Source organism: Myodes glareolus, chromosome 12 (genome assembly GCF_982192425.1).
Source record: "Myodes glareolus chromosome 12, mMyoGla1.1, whole genome shotgun sequence".
Taxonomy (NCBI): Eukaryota; Metazoa; Chordata; class Mammalia; order Rodentia; family Cricetidae; genus Myodes; species Myodes glareolus.
Window position 1 is genome coordinate 25884450 of NC_142037.1, and position 15353 is coordinate 25899802.

Here is a 15353-nt window from a genome sequence, read left to right on the forward strand (position 1 = left end):
CACCAGGGGTCAGACACCTTCAGGCCTCTGCAGGCATCCACTTATAGGTGGCATACATAACACAGAGACACGTACACCTATACATGTAAAAGAAAATATTTTTTAAATGATTTATTTAATTTTATATTATGTACACTGGTGTTTTGCCTGTGTGTATGTCTGTGTGAGGGTGTTGGATTCCCTGGAACTAAAGTTACAGTTGTGAGCTGCCTTGTAGGTGTTGGGAATTGAACTTGGGTCCTCAGAAATAGTAGCCACTGCTCTTAACCACTGAGCCATCTCTCCAGTCACCAAGCAAAACAAAATAGCAAAGCAACACTGGAGATCTGTGACCATGTGTGTCTGTGTGCTGTGGCCCAGCCCTTGATTCCTCAGATCCTACTCTGGACAACCTACCTCCTTAACTGTAGCTCACCGCTCTGCTGCTGTCTCGGCCTTGGCCTTCCTATCTCACCAATGCCTCTCTCTCTCTTTGTTCACCACTATGGTGTCGCTCTTAGCGGGGATGAAATGTGACTGAGCCGGCACTGAGGCTGCTGTGGAAACCTTAGAACAGCTTGTTGCCCCCGAGCTTGGCGCAGCCAGCTGCTGGTCGTGGGGTTTGCAGAAGCCACTCAGTCCACATCTGCCAGTGGCTTCAGGGTGAGAACACAGAAATGTTCTGTGACTCGCAGGAGCTGAGACTTCCTGGCACCTTCTCATAGCTCTTCACTTCCTTTCGCAGCCAGCAGCCAGGCCTCCCGTGCCTGCACACCAGGTCCCACCCTACAAGGCTGTCTCAGCCCGCCTCCGGCCCTTCACCTTCTCCCAGAGCACTCCCATCGGGCTGGACCGCGTGGGGCGCCGACGGCAGATGAAAGCATCCACCGGTGAGTCTTGGGGCTTCCTCTGGGCCCCGAAACCTTTGGTCTGGTGTCAGGGAGTCCGAGTCACCCAGGTGATTCTGCACTTTCTCCATCTTTCTTTCGGTCAGGACAGTGCTTCAATAGTTATCTGGGTTACTCTGAGTTTTAGATGCCAGCTCCTCCTCTTACGTCTCCACATCTAAGTTGCTGCAGAGCCATCCTCGTGTCAAGACCCAAGGCTCTAGTGAGGAGGATTTTTTTTTTTTGGTTGGTTTGTTTGTTGAAGGCTGTAGGAACACCATGCCAGATCTCTCCTAGCTTCTGCCAGCCTCAGGGCTCCTCGGCTGGCCTGTGCAGCCCCGTTTACACCTGCATACTCTGTGGCTGTCTCCCTGCTGCAAACACAGGTGCCCACATTTCCCCCTCTTGTAAATACACCAGTCTCACTAAGATGGTCCCCTTCCTGACCCCAGTGCCCTCATCTTAACCATGCCATCTACAAAGACTGTCTGTTTCCATCTAGGTCACAACTGGGGGCCTGGGGTGAGGATGCCCTCGTCATTTGGGGGGATTCAGTGCTTCAGTGGTTGTTTTCAACGCCTCTCATGCCTGCATGTGCTCGGCTACCAACAAAGACTAGAAAACCTTGAAAGGTGTTGTCAGGCTGTTAGGAATGGAGGGGTTTCTCCTCAGCCCCTACACACAAGCACCCTATTTCATGATATATGTTTTTAATTTTTTTTAAAAAAAAAAAAGCAGAAACAAAAACCTTTAGGGATCTTTGGTTTGAAAAACATCATAATCAACTGACTTGTTTAAGAAAAGGGGGTGCGGACTAACTATGTGGTCCAGTTGGTGGAGTGGCTGCCCAGCCTTCACAAAGCCCTGAGCTCGGTCCCTAGTAGTACACGAAGCCACGCATAGTAGTGTGTGCCCGACATCTCTGCACTTGGGAGATGGAAGCAGGAGAATCAGAAGTTCAAGGTTCTCCTCACTTATATAGTGAGTTTGAGGCTAACTTGGTTTACATGAGACCCTAACTTAATAGGGGGCAGGGTGGAGAGAGGAATGGATTAGAAGGATGTCAGGTACCCTGAGAATGACTGGAGAACTAGGTAGGACGTGTATGATGTCAGGATTGCCCCCAGCAGTCATGGAACCTTAAGAAGCAGTGTCGCAGGGCATTGTACCACCAGGGGAAGGGGGAGGCCAGCCTGTCCTGCCCTCCTGTCATACTTCAAGAGGATGGAGACCCTAGCTGTTTGAGCTCAGTGGCCTGTTCACCATGTGGGTGGTGTCCCCCTGCCCCTGCATTTGTGCAGGTATTTGGTTCCCTGCCGTCAGGATGCGCCCAGGTGGTGTCAGGAGCAGACTGGTCCCGACAGAGTCCTTCCTTGGCGTGAGTCCACTCACACTCCCTGTCTCCCTCTGCGGTGAGCTCTGGCTGTGTGTAAGAGGAGAGCCATGAGCAGGACAGAGCTCCCTTCATCCCTTAAAGCCCCGCGAGAGACAGTGAATCAGCATGGAAGTGTTTAACAGAACAGGGACGCTCTGCAGGAGAAGACAGCAAGGTGGGGGATACTCAGGTCCAAACCACCCCACCCCACAGTGCTGTACCGACCCCAGATACTATGGGAATGCCCCTCCTTCCTTGGAGATAACTCACAGGCTGGTCGCTGCATCAGACATGGCTAGGCCGGCGGCCTTCGTCTGTGTGGTAATTCCTGCTTCCTCTCCTGCTGCTCGTGTGCCTTTCTGGTGTTGCTAACCCAAGCAACACAGAATCATAGAAAGTGGGGAAGGGAAAGACGTAGGTCTGTGAGCTGGTGCACGTGCATCCATGATGTTGCAAAAGTAACTTCTGTTTCCTCTAGAGCCAGGCCATAGGGTTTTGACTCAGCAACCCCTCTTCTGACTGTCTGCTGCCTGCCTCTCCCAGCACCTCTTACCTCATAGGGATGTGTTGGACAAGTGGTCCTACTTCATTATATGTTAAGTTCTTCTTCCCTTTTTTATCAAAAGTCAGTTTACTTACAAAAACATACAGTGCCTCAACTATGGGCCAGGGGCTATTGCAGTAATTTAGGATACAGCATTGCAAAGACTACACAGATGACTTCTGTATTCTTGGGTTTTATGTCCTCTGAGTTTACCTGCCACAGACTGGAAATGCTGAGAAGACATATCTTTACTGCACATGCCCAGGCTGCTGTGCCTTGACCCTCATACATGTTGCACACTCCAGCCCAGGCCTTTTCATGACTAGACGGCTGAACGACTGTGCACGTGGTATTTACACTGTACTAGTATTGTGAGCCATCTAGAAATGATTTCGAGTATATAGAAGGATGTGTGTATGTTGGGTGCTACGGTCATGCTATTTTAGGTAAAGGGGCTTAAGTATCTAGGGAGGAGCTTGGCATTTAAAGGGACTCGGATACAGAGGGGTACTGTACATCCCAGCATTTGAATACATTCCTGATGGGATTCCCGACACACCTAGTGATGTTTGTGGAGAATAGGAAAGGGCAGGAATGACACTGAGTAGCAACCTGGGCGATGAAGAGGTTGTGAGGTCCCCTAAAGCAGCAGCAGATAATACACGAAGGTTCAAAAAGGAGGCCAGTGACTGAGCTCCAGAAACATGGCCAGAAGAGGGCACTATGGTCAGAGGCAGTGGCTACACAGAAAGGCATCTCATGTCTTGGGGTTCTAAGTACAGTATGGAGTCATTGCCAATAGGAAAACGGTGCATTCTGGTTTGTGCTTCAATTAAAAACAACAGCAGAGCTGGGCATGGTGTCACAACCCTTCAGTCCCAACACTCAGGGGGCAGAGACAGGTGGAACTCTGAATTTGAGACCAGCTTGGTTCACAGAGTGAGTTCCAGGACAGCCAGGACTGCACAGAGAAATCCTGTCTTGAAAAACAAAACAAAAAAACAACAGTAGAACCTGTGTGTGTGTGTGTGTGTGTGTGTGTGTGTGTGTGTGTGTGTGTGTGTGTGTGTGTCTTTGTGTGTGGGCACAAGCACACCATAGGATGTGTATGTAGGTGAGAACAACTTGCCGGAGTCTGATCTTCCTTTCCACCATGTGAGTCCTGGGCATCAAACTCAAGTTGTCAGGTTTCACAGGAGGTACCTTTCCCCTCTGAGCCATCTTACCGGCTCCTGGTTTGTGCTTTGTTTGGAAGGAAAGCATGGCCAGACCTATGTGGTCATGTGTGTCTCTAATCTCAGGAAGTTAGCCAAGTTACTGTGGGCTTTGCAGTGAGTTCCAGGCCAGCCTGAGCTATGTAGCAAAATTCTATCTCAATCAACGAATCAATAAATAAAACTTGAAGATTGAAAGCCAGAGAGCGAGTGAAGGAGAAAAGCAAGTACAGTAGTTTGGGGTAAGGTGAATGAAGAGAAGAAAGGTGGGTGTGAGGCTGCTGTCTGAGGCCCACTGAGCATCCACAGTGGCAGTGACCACAAACGCTGCCAGCAGTTCCTGTGGGTGTTCATTTCCCTGCAGCGAGAGGAGGCTGAACTGACAAGCCCAGGCTCTGACTCTGCGGGCTAGAGCTGGGATGTCCCATGGAAGGGCTTTTCCCCTTGGAGATGGAATTCAGTTCGACAGAGCAGTGCTAAATGGGAGGAGGACATTTTGCAAGAGTAGCTGCTTCTGTGTTTACCCCTGGTTTCCGGCTGTGGCTTAGCATCCCCCAGTGACATGAGTCATAGGTTCACAGCATGTGCCCCTGCAGGGTGTCATGGCAGCCCCAGGGTGTGTCTCCAAGCTTCCTAGACCATTGGGTTTCATTGAGGCGGTGTTGGGTGTGAGCCAGTCACTGGGAAGTTCTAGGTGGCATCTGGGAGATGCCATGGCTGTTTAGGAGACTTTAGTGAGACCAACGAATAGATGGGAACAATCTGTGTCCAGCACAAGTGGCTTTTTCAGTGAGGACAAATCATTGCCCCTCTGTTACAAAAATGTCCATTGTAATCAGCTTCCCACAAGTAGCTGTCTGGTTCCTACAGAGAACCGTATCATTAGCTCTGGGGAGGGCAGGTCCTGCGGTCTAGTTCAGGCTGGCACCCTTTCTGCAGCTATGGCCTGGTGAGTGCTTTGTTTCTTAGTGAATCCAATGAGCCCCCACCCCCCCCCCATCAAGATGAAAAGAGAAGTTAGCTGATGCTGGCATCATGAGCATCATGCCCACATGCTTATTAAACAGCATCTTTTGTGGTTCACTTTTCAAGCTTTGAAGGTCTTCCGTCAGTCACACTCCTGGCCCCACATTGGGGGCACAGGTGTTATTGTCAAGCCAGCCATTAGCTCCCAAGCATACATGTGTGCAAGCTCACTCTGTCTGGAGAATTAAGATGCACCTCTTCCACTAAAGGTTGCTCTGTGCTGGGTGCATAATAACCTGGTAAAGGGTGGAAGGCTGTCAACAGGAAAACGACTTACTTAGAATACCTGCCCAAAGATGACCTGCTGTGTGGGGACCCCAGATGCTGGGCCCTCGGTTTCCCTGTCGCACTTTGGTGACCAACAGATCACCAAATCTGCTTTGTTAATCATGTGACACTTTAATGGAGGTACTCATCAGCTTTGTTCCTAGGGACCCCCAAGATCAGTGAGACACAGCTAGAGATGTCAGGAGTCAGATCATGGCCCTACCGCCTGGGGCAGCAGCTACCCACTCTCCCACAACAGGTGATTGCTTCACTTGCATAGCAGTTTAGGTCTCCTTGGCAACTAAGGCATCTCTGGCCTAGATGCCCAATCAGTCTGTAGCTCATAGATGCTGTCATAATGCTCACTTGCTGGCTTGTTGGTGATGTGGGAAATCCTTCTGTATATGTGTTGCTTTTATTGGCTAATGAATAAAGAAGCTGCTTTGGCCTGTGATAGGGCAGAATAGAGCTTGGTGGGAAAAGCTAAACTAAATGCTAGGAGAAAAAAGGTAGAATCAGAGAGAAGCTATGTAGCCACCAGAGACAGACACCTCCGCTAGAGCCTGCTGAAACTTGCCTGTAGGCCACAGCCTTGTGGTGATGCACAGATTAATGGAGATGGGTTAGTTGAGGATATAAGAGCTAGCTAGCTAGCTATATGCTTAAGCTATTGGTCAAATAGTATTGCAAATAATATAGTTTCTGAGTGATTATTTCAGGTCTAAGCAGCCTCCCGCAACAAATTGGTCCCCAACGTGGGTCCTGGTGTTGGGGCTCCAGTTGGACCATTTCCTACCTTTCTGTCTCCTGAGTTAGATTCTTTCTAGAAGCTAAGAGGTTCTATTAGTTACCTTCCTGGTGCCATGATAAAATAAGCAATGTACAGAAGTTTATTAGGGCTTGTTGTTCTGGAGGGATAAGAATCCAAACTGACAGAGGCGAGAGAGGAGGGCTTGAGGACAGGCATGGTAGCAAGTAACATGCCTGGCAGCAGGAGCAGGAAGCTGACAGCTCACATCTTCAAACACAAAGCAGAGTGGAACTGGGGCAAGGCAGTTAGCTCTCAAAGCCTCCCCATGATGTATACTTCCTTCAGGAAGGATACACCACCTTCCTAAGCAGTGCCACCAACTGAGGACCAAGTGTTCAAATATATGAGGCTATAGAGGACATTGCCCATGCTAACCACTGCATTCCAATGTAGACTCACGTCCATACCAGATACAAACTGCATTTAGTCTAAACCTTCAAAAGCCCCATGGTCCTTCTTAGTCTCAACACTGTTTAAAAGTTCAAAGTTTCTTGTGAGTCCAGATAATTTCTTAACTGTGTCCCCATACCTCTACAAATTAAAAAAAGCAAAGTAGGTACTTCCAACATATCACATAGATATATATTCTGTGCTGGTTAATTTTGTTAACTTGACACAAACAACCTAGACATAACTGGGAAGAGGGAGTTGAAAAAATGCCTCCATAAGATTCACCTGTATGTTGTAAAGGGTGCGGCAGGCTACTTCCTACCGCCTGGCTCCCGGCCTCCTGACTAGCTTATACCCCGACATAACAACACACAAATTGTATTCATTTAAACACTGCCTGGCCCATTAGTTCTAGCCTCTTATTGGCTAACTCTCACATCTTGATTCAACCCATTTCTAATAATCTGTATGTCACCACGAGCTCGTGGCTTACCGGGAAAGATTCAGCATGCCTGACCTGGCAGCTTCATGGCAGGCGGCTCTCTGTCTCTGCCTCCTTTCTCCCAGCATTCTGTTCTGTCTACTCTGCCTATCTAAGTTTTGCCCTATCAAAAGGCCAAGGCAGTTTTCTTTATTCAACCAATGAAAGCAACACATAGAAAGAAGATCCTCCTACATCAACCTGTAGGCTTGTCTGTAGGGTATTTTCCTGATTGATGAGTAATATAAAAGGGCCCCACCCCCTATCCCTGGGCATCCAAGGATCGTGGATGGTGTAAGAAGGCAAACTGAACAAACCATGAGAAGCAAGCAGCACTCCTTCACGGCCTCTGTGTCAGCTCCTGTTTCCAGGTTCCTTGCATGACTTCGGCTGGGTAATGGACTAAAAGTTGAAAGATGAAATTAAACCCTTTCCTCCTCAAGTGATTTTGGTTATAGTGTTTGATCACAGCAGTAGAAAACATAACAGAGACAAATTCCCATTCCAGGAGGGAGGAATGGGGGCATGGAAAGAAATATTGGACCAAAGTAAGACCAAAACCCAGCAGCACAAACCCCAAATCCAATAGCTCCATGCCCGATGTTAGAGGGCTTAAGATGGCTCTGTCCCTTAACTTTGCTACCTGTAAAATACTCTTTAGGGGCAGAGTCCATTCCCTCATATGCAACTGTCCGTGGGTGATGTCTCACAGTCTAGCGTCTCCAACATCTTGAGGTCTCCACCGCAACTTAGGCTACACCATCACAACCTCACACAATGGCCTCTCACCGCCTCCTGCCCTCAGATACAGAGACTCCCTGCCACACCTGCCTGGCCTCAGTGACCCTCTGAAACTGGGGAGTAAGAGTCTGTGACCCCTTCATTCTTCCATTCTTCCTGCCTCAAAAGCCAGTACTACGCCGGCAACACTGTCAAGTTCCTGTGTCAGCTTGAAATGGAGCCTGGCCCCTCACACCGCGGGAAAATCTTTTGTTTATTGTTCCTTTCTAGGAACAGGAAAGCACTTCAGGTCTTTTTCTTGCACAGGTTGGAAGTTAAACTAGATGCAGTTTTACTCTAAGGCTACCTTTCCCTTCATTCTAGGGAGGAGCCTGAGGACTCTTCCTTAGTGAAACTAATCTCCATGGCAATTACATTCTCTCTTTCAGTGTGAGCCTTGGCTACAGCGTGAAACTTACCAGTGATGTTTTTCTCTCCAGACTGTATGCATCTTGTATTTCTTCCTGGCTCACTTGCTTTCTTGTATTGTAGACCTGCACATGCATTATTAGTACTAACCTTATCATAGATTCTACATTATACTGTCTTGAAAATTTCTCCATCAAATGAATTAGTCCATTATTTTTCAATTTAGTCTCAGGCAAGTTCTTAGGACAAGCGCAGAAAGCATCCAGATTTCTTGCCACAGTAACACACAAATGGACTCTAGCTCAGCTGCTGTTAAAGTCTTTGCTGTTCTCTGACACCTCTTGAGCCAGGCCTTTGCGTTCTCCTTGCTCTCACCGCTGCCACGAAGATGGACCACCAGGCTCTGCCTACAGTATTCAGCTGCTCTTCTAGTCCAGAGTCCCAAAGTCTTTCATATTCTCCCGCCAAATCAGCATGCTCAGGTTCTACATACCTACCCCACTCTTGGTACCAACTTCTGTTTTAGTGACTCTTCTGTTTCTGGGATAAAATACCATGTCCAAAAGCAACTTGTAGAAGAAAGAGTTTTATTCTGACTTACGATTCCATCATGGCAGCATGAGCACACCTTCAGTAGCAAGCATAATACAGTGTGGAACAGGAACTGTGGACAGACTGTGAACTCTCAAAGCTCACCCCACAGTGATCCTCCATCAAGGCTGCACCACCTCTCTAAACAGTACCACCTTCTGGGGACCAAGTGTTCAAATATTTGAGCCCGTGAGGGGACATTTCTCATTCTAACCACCATAGAGGTGTTTGAACTATGTACCAGAAAAGTTCTGAAATGGCCCCCAGCGTCATGAGCCTATGGATCGAATACAGGTATTACCCAGATAGATGTGACTGGCTTAATAAGTTATGTTTGTTAATAGAGTGTGTGGACATTGCATGGGTCCTGACAGCAGCAAGCCAGTTAATTTAAGAGATGGTTTTGAGGCTAGGCATGAAAGCAGACACCTATAATCTCAACACTAAAGGAAGGGGCAGGAGCATTGTGAGTTCAGTGACAGCCTGAGCTACACAGTAAAACCTGTCTCAAGAAGCCAGGACATAATGTAAAAGGACTGGAGCCAGAGAGATGGCTCAATGGTTAAGAGCATTCATTGCCCCGCCTGATGGCACACAGCTGTCAGTTCCTCTAGTCCCAGGGGGATCCAGTGCCCTCTTCTGGCCTCCACAGGCACTGCATATACATGGTGCAGAGACCTTCATGCAGGCCAACACCCATGCACATAAAATAAAAAGAATAAATTAAAACCAAAAAATTTAAAGATCATTTTAAGAGCCAAATTCAGAAGTTTTTATAGGGATTGAATGTTGACAACATGAATCATTAGTTTTGTTAGCAGACGCAGTGATTGTTGGCTCTTGTAAGAGAGCTGGAGCGTCTAAGCACCTTCGAAGGCAGATTTAACCGTCAACATCTAGGCAAGGCTTTTCTTTAGTGGAAGAATTGGAGAAAAAAGGCAACAGAGTGAGGGGCAAAAATAGTCAGGAAATTTGTTGACAGTCCTGCAGTTACTTAAGGTTTCGTGAGCGCATGTGTGCGCACGCGTGAGTGCTTGCATGGGTGCTTGTAAGAGCTCAAAACTCATTAACCGGGAGCCAGAGTGGCACACGCCTTTCATCCCAGCACTCGGTAGGCAGAAGCAGGTGGATTTCTGTGAGTTTGCCTGGTCTACAGAGTGAATTCTAGAACAGCTAGGGCTACACAAAGAAACTCTGTCTTAAAAAAATCAAACAAAATAAAAAAGAGTCACTATTCAGGAACCTCCTGCCTTGGTTTTGTTGGTTTTTATTTTTGTTTTGTTTCTGAGATAGTTCACTAGTAGTGTAAACTCACCAGCCAGCCCCAGGGGCCTATTCCTCTTCTCTCAGTTCTGAACTTACAGCCGTGTGGCTCTGTGCTTAGCTTTTCTTGACATGGATTCTGGGGATCTGACTCAGGTCCTCAGGCTTCCCGGTTAAGAACTTTACTGACTTAGCTATCTTCCCAGCAGCCCCTATTTCTAAGTCATTATTATATATACATGTTGTGAAGAGATCGCTTGTTTGTTTCCCGGCCGCTCTGCAGCTCAGACCCAAAATAATCACACAGAAGCTATATTATTTAAAACGCTGCTTGGCCCATTAGCTCTAGCTTCTTATTGGCTAACTCTTACATCTTAATTTAACCCATCCCCATTAATCTGTGTATTGCCATGTGGCTGTGGCTTACTGGCTAAAGTTCCAGCAGAGCTACATGGCTTTTCTCTGACTCCGCCTTCTTCTTCCCAGCATTCAGTTTTGTTCCCCCACCTCCAGCTAAGTTCTGCCCTGCTATAGGTCCAAAGCAGTTTCTTTATTAACCAACGGTATTCACAGCATACAGAGGGGAATCCCACATCATACACATACTGAAATAATTTCTGCATAAAGTTAAATAAAAGATTTGTTTTATTTCTCATCACTTTTACTGATGAGAAATACCTGAAATGGCATTTGAGAAATTCTGGTTATCGCTCAGTGAGTGCCTAAAAGCTTATTTCTTCCTCCCTGGTCCTGCATCAACATCTGCACAAGCAGAGCCATCAATGCCCAGTGGTAGAGCTCATGCTTAGGGTGTGGGAAGCCCTGGGCTTCATCCCAGTCACCAAAGGAAACACTGTATCTGTGGCTACAACTTCCAGAGATGTGAGTGTTTGTGCTTCCATTTTTCTCTTTTCTGTTGTTGCTCTTGTTGTGAGGCATGGTCGTGCTGGAACGCAAGCTGATCTCAAACTCGAGGATCCTTCTATTTCTCCCCCTCAATTGCTGGGACTATAACTGTGCATGACCACACCCAGCTAGCTAGCGTTCATTCTTTCTTTTCTTTAAGAAACAAAGATCTGGGTCTTCTCAGTGTAGCAGTCTCTCTTTTCACAGGTTTGCCAGGACGAGCAGTGTTCTCTCTAGCTCTGGGCCCTCCCCTTGTGTTGTGTTTAGAAGCCAGCTTTATCTCTTGATAGCCTGAACTACTTGTGAAGGAAGGCCCCTGGGCAGTCCTGAGAACCGCCTTTCTCCAGCATGGGTGCGGTGTTGGAGATAACAGAGTAAGGTCTGAATCACTGTGGCCCTTTCCATTCCTAGGTAAAAGTGCTGCGGTGTGGTGGGTGTGGTGGTACTGCCTGTGACTGCAGCACTCTGGAGGCTAAGGCAGGACAAGAGTTTAAGGCCAGTGTGGGCCAAATAATGAAACTACCCTCTCTAGGGCTCCAGGGATAGGTTCCAAGGCCTTGAGCATGCTCTGTCACTGGCCTACATTCCCAACCCCAACCCTTTAATTTTTTTTTTTTAGTTTGATTGTCCTTCTCTGTTTCCCAGGCTAGCCTTGAACTCGATGTGTAGCCTGGAAAGCCCTTAAACTTACCATCCTGCCTCACAGTCCACTCGGTTAAGATTACAGCTCAAGCTGCCATGCCTGGCCTTCACACACCTCCTTTTAACACACCCCAGGGAAAATGTATTTATATTTCTGAGTCTGCCTAGCCCATATAGTTTACCAAGTCATATTTGAAACTTTAAAAATTTTATTCCAATTCGCTCTTACGATAAACTGTGATTATCCTAGCTGTGTTCAAAAAAGAAGGCTGTCTAGTTTCTTTAGAGTCTGTGTGTGTTGGGGGAGAGTAATATGTGAGTGCAGTGCCTGAGGAGGCCAGGGCATTGCTCTGAGTTACAGGCATTGCTGAGCTACCCGATGAGAGCAGTAGAAACTGAACTTACGTCTCTGAAAGACCGTCCTGTTATAGTTTTAAAAACCATTTTAGCAGTTCAGCAAGACACTTGCTTAAAACATGGGTTCTCGATGGGTAGAGGCAGCGAATGCCTTTAAACCCAGCAGAGGCAGGTGGATCTCTGTGAGTTTGAGGCTACCCTGGTCTACAGAGTGAGTTCCAGGACAGGCTCCAGAGCTACACAGAGAAACCCTGTCTCGAAAAGCAAAACAAAACAACAACAACAAAACAGACAAACAAACAAACAAACAAAAAAACCCATGGGTTCTATCCCCAGCATCTTTAAAAAGTCAGTCAGTCAGTAAATCATGTTAAAGCAGCTAGCAATAATGGGAGACAGCAAAGGAAGAGTGAGAAGGTTAGTTGGGGGCAATAATAACAATTAGAGGAATAAGGTCTCCTGGAGGTGAGTTAACTTTTGTTTCTGTTTTAGGCTGTTTTGAGAGTGAGAGGGGGTCTTATCTCATGTCCTCAGCCACTTCTGCTGCTGCAGCCCCTGCTGGGATTCTAACATGTTTGGCTTGCTTTTCTAATCAAAACATGTATTATTTTAATTATTTAATTAACTGCGTGTGCATGCGTGGGAGACCAGAGGACAACTTACAGGAGTCTTTTCTCTCTCTTCCATGTGGGTCCCAGGGATTGAGCTCAAGTTGTCAGCCTTGATGGTGGGCAAACGCCCTCACCCGCTGAGTCATGTCAATAACCTTTTTTAAAAACATTGAGGGGGGGTTGATTTTCAAGACAGGGTTTCTCTGTAGCTTTGAAGCCTGTCCTGGAACTAGCTCTTGTAGACCAGGCTGGCCTCAAACTCACAGAAATCCGCCTGCCTCTGCCTCCCGAGTGCTGGGATTAAAGGTGTGTGCCACCACCGCCCGGCTTTTTTAAAATTAAAAAAAAAAAAAAAAACGAGATAGGACTCTCTCTGTAGCCCAGGGTGCCTGAAATGAAATAGCACGGATTGACCTCACACTGACAACAGCCTTCCTGCTCTAACTTATAATTCCCAAGTGCTGGAATTATAAGTGTGAGCCACACACTCAGTGTGAACTGACTTTTTATGACTTTATATAATCCTTCTAACTTACTCCAATAATCGCTCAATTTAATTATTATTCTCTCTCTCTCTCTCTCGCTCATACATACACACATACAGAGAGAGACACACACACACACACACACACAGAGAGAGAGAGAGAGAGAGAGAGAGAGAGAGATAAAGACAGAGAGAAAGAGAGAATCAGACCAACCCAGTCTAGATTCCTAGTGTACCAGGCCGAATCTGTCAGTCTCCCTCAGAAGACCATGTCTTTTTAGCAACTTTGTTGTAGATGTGAGTCATCACCTCACCCGCACACACATAGAATCATCTGCAATTTCTGTCCTCCCTGCCCCACCCTGGGCCTGGGATCCAACCCAGTGCCCTGCATATCCCAGGCCAGTGTTGTACCACTGAGCCATGTCCAACCCTACAACTCTAATCCTTTCAAGGCATGATACAGATAAAGAACGTCTTCTGCAAAGGACACTCGGGTCAGATCACAGTTGTCCTTCCTATCTGTGGGATCCATGCTTACTAACTGAACAAGTCTCAGATAAAAACATTTGGAAGAAAAATTGTGTACAGATTGGACGTAAACATTTCCCTCATCATTATTCTGTATGTTTACAACCCAGTGTAATCCTTTCACACCGTGTTTACACAGTTTTGGGAGCTGCAAGTCATCTAGGAATGATTAAAATCTGGGACAGGCTGTGTATGGATTCTGTCTTAGGGATTTGAACATCCCAAGGGGCTGGAAATCAGCCCTTGGCTGATGTGGAGGGAGCGGCCGACTGTGAAGCACACTGGCATAGCCAATGACTGGTGAGGGAGGAGCCTTGAAAACCTGCCCTGCAGTTTTAAAAATGCTGTGTTCAGCTGCCAGGAAGAAATCAAGTGAAGCTGGATGCAGTAAACACACACACACACACACACACACACACACACACACACACACACACACACACGTACGTACGTATATATACGTACGTAATCCCAGCACTGGGAAAACCAAAGTTGAGAGAGCAGGAGTCTGAGACTGGCCTGAGTTTCATGGGGGCCCATTTCAAACAAATTGTGAGAGTGTTACAGAAGGACTGCAATTGGTCACTGTTTTTATAGTGGTCTATAAAAATAGCACAATGCTAGGACTAAACATGGGAATAAGAATTACATTTTCAAAATAAATTTTTTTCTATTGTTTTTCGTTTGGTTTAGATTTTGGGGGCAGTGTCTCACTGGGGAGCCTGACTAACCTAGAACTCACTGTTTTATTCAGAATGACCCTTCTAACTGTCCCCTTTTGAGAGCTGGAGTTATAGCTATATAGTACAGATATCTCAATGACTTTAAAAAAGAAAAAAGAACTTCAACATATGGTACACTGCTTTTGCCTTAATAAGAATGTGAGAACTATTTTTAAATTCTTTTTTTCTTCAACATTTTCTTTTCATTTTGGACAGATGTGTGTGGGTATATGTAGATGATTGTAGGCACCCAAAGGTACCATGTCCTCTTAGAACTGGAGTTGTAGGCAGTTCTGAGCCTTGGGGTATGGGTGCTGAGCATCGAACACAGGTCCTCTGCAGGAGCAGTGCACTCTCCTACCCATCTAGGCATCTCTCTAGCCTTTACGGACCATTTTAAAGACACTGTCTGCCCTTTAATAAATAGATGGATAGATAGAAAGAAAGAAAAAAAGGAAGGAAGGAAGGAAGAAAGAAAGAAAGAAAGAAAAGGCAGTTGACGCAGCGATTCCTCCGCTATTACCTATGTGGAAAACTTGCCAGGAGCGTGTGTCAGGGCCGTCCGAACAGGTAGTGGGGGAGCTCCCTTGCCATCTTGCTGTGTTGTGGGTGGGTCCGTAGTTACTGACACCTCCAAACTGGTGCTGGGCGTGGCTTGTGACCAGAGTCTTCAATGTTGGTGCCCCTCCCGAGATACAGGGTGCCCAGCAGGGAGGCATGAACTTCGTCTTGTAGGAGCCCAGGGAGATGAAAGTCACCCGTCTAATGGGCACTTAGGGCATCTGGAAATTCCCTCTGATCCAACCAACCTGCTGCAGGCTCTCTGTCCGGTCCCTCCCTGGGCCCCGCCCCCTCTCTTGGCCCCACCCTCTCGCGGCTGCTAGGCAACCTACCTGCGCCTATGGCATCATGTGCTGAACATTTACTCTACAGATTTAAGCTTGCTTTATCTAAATAAGAAAATGCCCCAGGCCCTTTCCAGTGTTTAGTGGCCAGTAGTTTAAAAATTCAGTTGTGTAAATGCAGAGACGCTTGCATTTCCCCCCCATTTTATAGTGAACCAACCGTACACCTAACTCAGTATAAAAATTTGTGCACACATTTTCTTTTCCCTAATTAAAGG

The 15353-nt window shown here is 46.9% G+C and overlaps 1 protein-coding gene across 3 annotated transcripts in view; it reads left to right on the plus strand.

The window, feature by feature from the left end:
• The window catches only part of Spata13 (spermatogenesis associated 13), a 180920-nt gene that overhangs the window by 122353 nt on the left and 43214 nt on the right, over nucleotides 1-15353 (plus strand). For all 3 annotated transcript variants that reach the window (XM_085698594.2, XM_087912157.1, XM_085698595.2), the window contains one exon: nucleotides 725-869. In XM_085698594.2, coding sequence (XP_085554720.2) covers nucleotides 725-869 — 145 coding nt within the window. The remainder of the gene's footprint in view (nucleotides 1-724; nucleotides 870-15353) is intronic.